The following is a 9,951-nucleotide window of genomic DNA, read 5'->3' as shown; positions in this document are numbered from 1 at the left end:
TCCTAGCCTACTGGACAGAAAAATAAATTAATATTTCATCTAAAATGTTAAGTGAGCTTTCCACAAATATAGGTAGTATCTGTCATGCAGTTCTGCAAAACAGAGCAGCTGCCACTAATTTACTTCTTCTAGCCCAAGGTCATAGTTGTGAAGAATTTGAAGGAATGTGCTGTATGAACTTTTCTGATCACGCTACATCTATCCATAAGCAAATACGAAAATTGACCGAGCTAACTCAACAGTTAAAGGTAGAGGATAGATTAGGTTTAAAAAGATAGCTAAAAGGATTGGGGATTGGACCATAGTTAAGAGACATTATCAAATACGGCATAATAGTTCTAAGCATAATTGTGATACTTTTGTTTGTTTTGCCCTGTGTGTTTACTTGCTTGCAAGGCTTGATGCAGCAGCTTTTGCAGAAAATGCTGAATGCACACCTTCTTGTACAAAAGGAAAACGGGGGAGATGAAGAGAGCCTGACAGAGGAATGGTTGAACGACAAGGGACATGATACTGTAAAATTAATCCAAATAGGGAGGGCTACGTGACTGCTGCAAAGTTCGCATGGCCCTGAAGAGTAGATGGTGTGCAGAAAGCAGGATATTGAAACTGCTTGGTATGTAGAAGTAGATAGAGAAGAACAAAGGGGTACTAAGCTGTTCTAACTGCAAGGCCAGCCGGACAGGCATGTATAGATCATAAAGATACTTTTAAGATAATAGTACAAGTCACATAGCAACCAATCATGAGCTTGGCTTTTGCAATATGTATGAGCTAATTAACGAACATATATAAACTGTGTAATCTGTCACAATAAACTGAGACTTGATGATCATGATAGCATGAGTCTTGTCTCCCGCGGCATTTCCCTCTAACAAGCAGTTACTGGGAGGAGAAGGCAGAGATCTGTTCTTAGCTGTTTTCCTCCTTTTCAAAGAGAATAAAAAGCCCCCCAAGAAGGGTGAGCACTGTCTTTACCAAGAGGATTAGGGACAAGGATGGAAATGAGTAGCCAGAGTTGTGCCTGTGCAAGACAAGATGGAGTCTACAGATGTATTCTTTAAAAAATCCTGGGTTTAAACAAACCCGGCCTGATACTTCTGTTCCCCATGCAAACCCATTTTTAATCTGGATTGTAATTTCCATGCTTTCAGTGGCTGAATTCCCTTCAATTAACCCAACTGGGAGTAGGAGACAGCAGCAGTTGCACCAGAAGAAAATTCTGTCATCATCTGATGAACAGCATCAATAGGCACCTGCCAGACAAATACAGCTGGACTGAAATAACTTGTCCTGAAGCCTGGACCTGAATTAAATTTGTCTGGGTAAGAGGGACCAGCCTGTCCCAAACAGCCAGGATGTTGTGCCAAGACACACTGAATTACCTTTACAGGCTTGGGAAAGGAGCTAAAGGAAAGGAATAATGAAAATACCCTACATACTTGGACAATGTTATTGGAGATTAGCTGGGGGCTGTTTTTGCACAGCTCTAGGAGGAGTGCCACTCCTTCCAGCCGTGTTTGAAACCCCTTGGCTTCCAGGAGCTGGTAAAGTTTGTGGAGTGGCTCCATCTCTTCTGCAGCTGCAGGTAACGTGGCCTGGACTTTTGCATGGTGTAAGAGGTGTCCATCAGAAGTAGACTCCACCCTGGAAAACAAAACCAAATTAGAACCTCTTGGTGATAATAGCTTCAGTTAAATGTGAGCAAATATCTTGAGCTTTCCTAATGATGTGATTTCAAGCTAGAAAAACATGAGGCTCTGAAGAACAACGTGGACCTTGTGACAATCATTACAGGAGACAAACTGCTAGTAACATTCTCGCCAGTTCTCACTCAGGAAAACCAAGGATGAGATGCATCTGATCTATCTTCAGATGGCTTCCAAGGTGCACTGCTCACATTGCTTTGTGGGGAAAGAGAGATGCTACTTCCAAGTTTAAATGCCTCCTCATATGGGATGTGTGTGTCTTATAATAAGGAAACTCATCACTCCGGAGAAGTGCCTCTACAACCAGCCATGACAATTTGGAAAAGTAACTCAGATGCATCTGAGCAGATGAACAGGGCCATATGTGAAGGATCCAGAAAATCAGTAACAGAGATAAAACCAGAAGCCAGACATCCCAGAACTATGCTCACATTTCATTTGCTTCCCTAGAGACTAGATCCACAGCTTAACAACCCCACTGGGAACAATTCTCCTCGATCAACCTGTCTCATCCATGAGCACGGGAAGATGCTACTGAGGCACGTGGTCACTTTCCTGACACCACTGAGTGTGACAGGGCTAAATAAATACCCTCTGTTATCAGAGGAGAACAGGTACAAGTAGCTCTGCCATTGGAATGAAGAGACAGCGAGGACCAAATTCCTGTCTTAAATGCTGATTGCAGCACAGGGGGAAATAAACCAAACATGCTGTCCATCAAGTAAACTATATGAAGGACGGGAATATCAAGACAAAAAGTCCACATTGAGACACCTGTTGACCAAAGCTGCTCAGGAATTGCCTTGCTACTTACTACTCAAACTTGGTACTGCTTGAGGGTAAGAAAACCATGACTCAGCCAGGCCAAACCACATGGTGAGAACTGCATCTTTGTGGAATGGCATCTTGCTTCTAGACTGGGACTTCTCATCAAAACATCCATCTAAAAAAGACTCTACTCAGATGAAAAAAGCCTTGGTTGAATTTACTTGTCTCAAGTCAGGCAGCAGAAACTTGGCCCTGTCATAGCCTCCACAACACCGCCCTTGCCACTGCACTGGATTGTCTGAGCTGCAACCAATGGGTGTCTTTTTGTCTCTCCATTTTTGTGAAAACCCTTCCAGAGAAGTTGTGTTCAGTGTAATGCAGAGGTAGATATTTTTTATCCTAGAGCATTTGTAGGGAAAGGAAACAATCTCTGGCACTGGTCATCTCTGTCAGAAAGATTTTCCTGAGGGAGAGGCATGTAAAACTTGTCATATGCTTGGTCACATCTCACAAAAGTGCTCAGTACCGTTTGCTAGAAGACATCGTGGCCTGGGGCTTCTTGGGGCCATCATTCCTCTTCTCCACTGGCTCCTTGACAGCTGGGCATTCACTCTTCTGGTTTTCCATCTCCTACAAAGACATGGAGAAACCCCATCCATCTTTAGAATATAAAATAGGAAATTCCCTGTTTAAAACACCAGTTAGAACCGGGATCACTGCTATCAAGGCTTAGGGAAACATTTCCTAACTTACAGAAGGAAACAGACCAGAGATTCAGTGATGCCAACTCTTTGCTTTCTATAGCCCAAGGCAGGTTATGGGTGCTACCATACTGAGCAGCAGTCTGAAGCCCCAAATTCATTAATCTTGAGCACAAATGGGAATTATGAAAACTGGTAGGCAATGAGTGTTCTTAAAGGAAGCAGCAGAAAAAATTGGACTCTTTGTGGGTCAGCCCATTGTGTTGGAAGTTGATTTGGTTCAACACTCACTCTCCCTGTGCCTGCACAAAGGCACACTCCTTTCTATATTTTTTCAATAAAAAAGTAAAATCCCCCTCCAAACAAACAAAGAATTTTTTGCTGGATGCTGCTGGATTCACCAAACTTCTTCCAGCTCCACAGGGCTTGAGAGCAGGGCAGTATTCCCAAAAGACAGACAGAAATTGTAGTAACTAGTCTTGACTTGGACATCTTTTGTATATTTGGAAGTTTTCTTGGTACTACTACTTTGAGTGTCTTAAAGATACTGTTATCTTCAGACTGTTATCTCCTATTCTCATTTAATTGCTTTACTGGGGGCAGAGCAGGGACAGCGTGGTGGGGGCCTTACTCTTAAATGTAAATCCATTTTCTCCTCTTTCCCTTTCTTCATTGTGACCAATATTCAAAATATTCAAAATCTCACTTTTTCCCTAATAATATCAGTCCCTTTGCGGCTTGCAAATGAACAGGCTGAGGTTTACCAGCTCATTCCCAGGAGCAAAATGATTCAGCAGAAGAGGAATGAGATAAAGACAGATTGGGTATGTTTGATCTCGTATGAGTGGTGGCAGTACTTGCACAAAGGAGACATTTCTCCTGCTAAGCACTTACCTTCTTCTTAATTCTTGCCAGAATGTCTTCCAGGTCACAGGTGGAAAGAGATCGTTCCAAAAGCATTTTCAATTTTTGGTGACTCAGCAATATCTTTACCATCTCCTGTCCAAAATGCCTAAGGAGGGATGGAAGGAAGGATGGGAGAAAGGAAGGGAGGAAGGGAGGAAGGAAGGAAGGAAGAAAATGAAAATGAAAAAATGAACAAAGGAAGGGTATCTTAAACTCATCAGGTGCAATCCTTGCATGAGAAGGCATTACCTACTCAGCAAAGAGGGAAATTTCCCTCCACTTGACACTGCACAGTGTTGTCAGCTGAACACAAGAGACAAGAGGAGAATGTGGGGCCACAGAAAAATATCATTTCACTCTGAAACTGTGGGTGTTCCCAGAGAACATGCAAAATACATCTGCTTTGTTGTCAGAGCCTATTAGCAGTGTCCTGCTGCCATTGCACAATAATTTGCCTTTCTTTAACTGGCAGGGAAGCCAGGACAAAACACCTCATGCGTCCTATTGATTATTCTATACTATATGTATGCACAGAGGCAGCTAGTTGCTCTCATGTTCTTGGCAGCTATTAATGGGAATTTCATCATCAAAGTAAGGGGCTTTTGGCAGTTTGGGTTGATCTGGCCACTAGGAAATCACAGTCTTCTTCAAGAAGAAATTTGGAGGTCACTGAGCCACAGATAACAGCATTGCAGAAATCTGTGGAAGGGGTTTAGAAAGACTGAACACATTGGCTAACAAACCTTGAAATATTTCTAGGAAAGTCTTAATGAGAAACAGATGTTTGGGATCCTTCAGTGAATAACATTAGCCAACACTTTGGCTTTGTGTTGTGCACCTAAGACCAAACAAAACTGTTTGACAGACTAATTGGAGCTCTTTTGATCTCAGTAAAGAATCCTTCAAGTTACAGGAAGTTGATAATGCACCTTTTTGCTGGCCAACCTCAGGTTACCAACTACAGTCATTTCCCAGGCAACCCAAAGCAGGGGTCACAGCACCAAGGCTGTCTGAGCTCAATAAGTGTTTGCACAATGCTCCCAGGCATGAGGAGTGACTCTTGGGGCCCCCTGCACATGGCCAGGAGCTGGACTGGGTGACCCTGACAGGTCCATTCGAACTCAGCATATTCTCTGAGTCTATGCCCCTTAGCCACACAGCGAGGTCACTTTTTATTTCCTTCAGTTTCCACTCATTTGTGGTTTTACCTTTCTAGCCAGACACAAAATGGTTTTCCTGTTTGAGGAGGTGAAATGAAGATCATTACCTTGTGTCCTGGTGACAGTCCTGTGCAAGCTTCCCTGCCGCATGTGCCAACATCTCAACCCTGGGGGTGTCTGCGAGCTTTGTGACTCCCATTCTCTCCATCAAAGACAGGAGGAGCTCGGCCGCGCACTTCCGCACCTGGACGTAGCGGCTCCTGGGAAGAAGAGAGAAACACTGGGCACAAGGAGAAGGAGCAACAGCAGCACAGGCCTTGGCCAGAGCCTGTTCCCTGTCCTTGCTGGGGGAAGGAGGCCCGGGCTCTCCCTGCAACTTCAGACACCTGTAGAAGGTTCTGCCCTCAGATAAACACAAAGTTAGCATTGTACAGAAGGACTGACTGTGAGGAAGAGGGAGGAATTCAGTCTCCCTGCACTATCTGATACTCCATTTCTTTCACAGTATTTTCTCAGAGAAAGATTAAAAGAATAGATCACATATGAATTATTAAGAAATTAAGGACAATTCATGCTGACCCATCAGAGGGCACCCACTACACAGAGCTGCAGCAGGATTGATGCTCTTTCCACCCATTTCTCCCCAAATCTGCAGACCTTTGGAGAAAAACAAATGCAGGGAAAACATGCTGTGGGCTGTGAAGTTGCAGAATATCCAGCAATGCAGCCTGTTTCTTCTGTAAGGCTTGGCAACGGATATATCTGAATGTTTTACCCTATTCCAAAGCTGAGGAAAGAGTGGCAGGCATTTTAGCCAGATTGTCCTGTTCTAGAGAGTGCCTCTTGGGAGCTATCAGCCCAGCACCAACAGTTAAGGCAGCATTTTCTTCAGCTCTCCCATGGTAGTTGGCCTGTGAAGGTGCCTGTAAAGTGATTCACCATCTCAAGGCTAAGCTGAAACATCAGTTTGAATTGAAAGTAGAGCTCTAAGGCCAGGACAGTCATACAAGACTCCTTTTGGCAGGAGCTCTACCTGCTGTGTAGGCTGTGCCTCACCAACGCATTCTCCCCCATGTGCTCTAGGCAGCAGCAAACACCCTCCTTATTTCTCAAATTAATGGCATCAAGAGGAGACATGGTTTTCCCAGGGTCTCTGTGGTTAGTGCTGTTAAATACCAAACACCATTCACAGCTGCAAAAGCACAAAAGCACAAGGCTCTATCCTTGGCCTTTCATTTCCCCAGTGGTTACCATGTGTAAGAAAATCTGACAGACTGGGAGAACTCCAGGAGGCAGCAGGAAGCTGCGTGGGACGAGCTCTAGTTTGGATATCAGGAGAAAAGTTTTCCACCCAGAGGGTGGTTGGGCACTGGAACAGGCTCCCCAGGGCAGTGGTTACAGCACTAAGCCTGACAGAGTTGAAGAAGCATTTGGACAACAATCTCAGGCACTTGGTCTGACCCTTGGGCTGTTCTGTGCAAAGCCAAAAGCTGGACCTGATGATCCTGAAGGGCCCCTTCCAACTCCCCATATTCTACAGTTCTGTGATTCTGAGAAGTTCTATGATTCTGCTGCAGGAGGGCAGAAATAGGTGACAAGAGGAAAGAAATGAGGTAGATCAGAGAATCAAGTCCCTGAGTTCACAGAAGATGCAGGATACAGGACCCATTCCCACTCCCACCATTCCCACTCTCTCTCTCATCCCTTCCCCCACTCACACAGGAGAAGGTGAAGAATATCATTAAAAGAAGAACCTACTTGACTCCCCTGTCAATGAGAGTAGTCATTGCTCGTGCAGGAGTCACATTTTCCACCATGAGCCCCAGGGCGTGACAGGCTGCCTTCTGTATGAACTCTGGGGAGTTCCACACCATCTGGAGAAGGACTGGTGCAACCTCTTCTACCTCAGAGTCCATGTCCTTCTTCAAGTTTGCAAAGAACTCTCCCAGAGTGACAATTGCAGAGTAGGACACCTTTGAACGGAGGTTGGTCACCTGGGGAAGTCATGAGGGAAAACATAAGAATCACCTTGAAAAGAAATCAGTTGCCTTCAACAGAAGTCCCAGGAAATGACAAAACATCCTACTGTGTCCAGAGGAACATAAAAGCACAAGAAGAGCAGAAGAGCACAAGCACGGAAAGCACTTACCCAATTTCTGGCCACAGACCTGCTTATTGCAGGCTTTAAAAAAAAAAAAAATCACTAAAGTGTTCTATTTTACACTTCTAAAATGCCCACTACTTTGATTTCAGGTCCTTTTGCTAGTAAATTAAAACAAGGACTGCTTTCAAATCATAAAGGCACAAGTCATAAAGATAAAAGAGTCAGGTGCTCCTATTCCAGAAAGCAACACTAGCAGCTGAAGCACTCAGCCAGGAAACAGAAAACTCAGCCTCAGGTCTACAGAATAATTTGCAGTGTTGAATTACAGCTTGGGCAGAGATTAGGATTCTGGTAAATAATGTCATCAGTGTCTCAGTTTCTGCATTTGCACATTGCATTATAATGGCACCTCACTCGAAGAACAAGTGTCAGATACCTGACCTACCAGTAAATACAGCTACATGTACACACAGAGCCTACAGAGAGCTGACAGACATTAGAAATAGAAGGTCTAAAACCAGAAATGAAGACATGCCCTGAGCACACATGGAGATGAACAAGCACATACCTACTCTACACACCATGTAAGGAGTATGGGGAACAATTCAGAGCAATGTTCTCACCTCACTGGTAAGTGCCAAGCAAATATCCCGAAGTCGAGAGAGCAGGACATCTGAATGGGATTCAGCCAGCTGTTTGATCTTGAAGAGTCCCTTCTCCTTCTGCTCCCTGAAAGGCAAGTACCAAAAAGATTGATTGATATTTCTCTCCATCCAAGAACTAGGCAGCACCCTCTGAAATGACCAGGCTGGCAGCTCATCCAAACCACAGGAGGTGCTTTTCAAGGAGCACTTAATGAAATCGTGGAACACGTTGCCACAGGATGCTGTGGCTGTCAAAAGCATATAAAAATCCAAGAGGCAAACAGAGGGGTATCAGAGTCTTCATTTGTGGCTGTTTAAGAAGACAGTATTTCTGAAATCTCTGGCACATGATGCCCCTCTGTCACTGCTTCCTAGAAGCTGTGAGACTCAGCCATGCTGCTGTTTCTTGTCACCTCCCTGTACCAGTCCCTGAGACACAGTCCCATGGGGCTGTTACTGGGGCATTTTCCTTCCTTATCAGCCCCAGCAGGCAGTTCAGCAGGGAGAGTCTGCGCTGCCACTCTGGAGCCGAGTTTCCACTCTTCAGTCTAAGCTTGTGTGTCACCCACTTCACCTCACACATTCCCCTAAAAAGCAGCAGGATATCCTAGAAGATTCCACCCCTGGGCAAGAACTGTTGAAACCCTGGCTTTTCCCAAACCCCCCTGCCTAAAACAACCCCCCCAACAGCAACATGTTATTTAAAAGTTGCAAAAAACTCCATCTCCCAACACTTGCTTTCTGTAGGCTCTCAGCCAGAGGAAGGTCTGTGAGGCATCAGGGCTGCAGCACAGGGCTGGTGACTGATCCCATGGGCACCCCTGAGTGTCATCCTGACCCCCACATCTGCAGGAGCTCTCTGCACCTCACAGGGCACCAAAGAGAAATGGGGAAGAGAAAGGGCAGAGCAAATGTGGCTGCACAAGGAGATGCATCGGGACAGATTTTTCATGCTTATGCCAGTGTGAATGGAGGCCTTACCCCTGTGTGAATGAAGCATCCACCAGAGAGTGATCAAAAAGACACCAAAAACAAAACCAATACCACCTAACATTGTAGGGTTATCATCTCTGGGCCTCCTTCTGCCTGTGTATAATTTTGGGACACATTGTGAGTATTGACAAAACATCTCAGGCCCATATGAAGCAGTGAGAAGGAAAAAGCTGAATTCCAAAAGTGCAGGATTCCTAGAGGATTTTCTTTCTTTTTCCTTCTCTTCTGCCATGAGCCCCTAGGAGTAATGACAGACTGAGGGACTTGAAAGCACAACTCAGTCGGTTTCTCAGAAAGAAGAACTCCCTGGAGCTGTTTCTGGGACTGCCATGCAGGAGGTCACAGGGAGACCCTGTCACCTGCCATTGCTGGCAGCAGTGGGAGCAGAGAGGAATCTTAATCCCACTGGGTCAGTGGCCCAAGGCACCCAAACCTGCACGAAAAACTGCTGCCATCCTGCTCTGCCTTCAGTCAGCAAATCATCTCATCCCACAGCTTTCTCTCTCCCCTCAAGATTTCCTTTGCAGCCCCACAGAGCAGCAGGCAAACTGAGGAAACAGCATGGAGCTGCTGCAGCTGGAGCACTGCTGCAGAGCAAGGCTGAGGAAAGGCTGCTCTCAAATCTTTATCCTCTCAGTGCTCTGCAGTAGTTTCACCAGTGCCCTTCGGCCCTCTGGGCTCTCGGGGCTCAGAGGCAGCAGCAAGACTCGCTTCTAACCAACCTTAGTGCTAAAATGGACACAGTGAACGGGGCCTTTCTTACCACTCATCGCTGCCGAGCGAGGAGAGCCCCTCCAGCAAGGACTTCTGTGGGTCGGCAGGGGCTGCGTTCTTCTGTACAGTCCCACGGCATGGCTCTTCTCGGTGTTTGGCACCAGCGGCCATCTCCGAGGTCACTGTAAGGACAGGGTCGGCCATGGGCGCTGCAGCCCCGGGCAGGGCACCCCGCCATGGAGCGGCCTGCAG

The 9,951-nt window shown here is 45.8% G+C and overlaps 1 protein-coding gene across 1 annotated transcript; it reads right to left on the bottom strand.

The window, feature by feature from the left end:
• Positions 1 to 1,512: 1,512 nt before the first annotated feature.
• Positions 1,513 to 9,922, bottom strand: LOC146765977 (TOG array regulator of axonemal microtubules protein 2-like). Its single transcript, XM_085592817.1, has 3 exons — positions 5,352 to 9,922; positions 4,073 to 4,190; positions 1,513 to 3,107 (listed from the first exon to the last, which is right to left on the bottom strand). Exons 1-3 carry the CDS (start codon positions 5,669 to 5,671, stop codon positions 2,997 to 2,999), a joined length of 549 nt encoding a protein of 182 aa, XP_085448943.1. The 5' UTR covers positions 5,672 to 9,922; the 3' UTR covers positions 1,513 to 2,996.
• Between the last annotated feature and the right edge of the window lie 29 nt (positions 9,923 to 9,951).

Source organism: Lonchura striata, chromosome 15 (assembly GCF_050655825.1).
Source record: "Lonchura striata isolate lonStrDom1 chromosome 15, ASM5065582v1, whole genome shotgun sequence".
In the NCBI taxonomy this organism is placed as follows: Eukaryota; Metazoa; Chordata; class Aves; order Passeriformes; family Estrildidae; genus Lonchura; species Lonchura striata.
The sequence above is the reverse complement of the archived record's forward strand: the minus strand, read 5'-3'. Positions and strand labels throughout refer to the sequence as shown.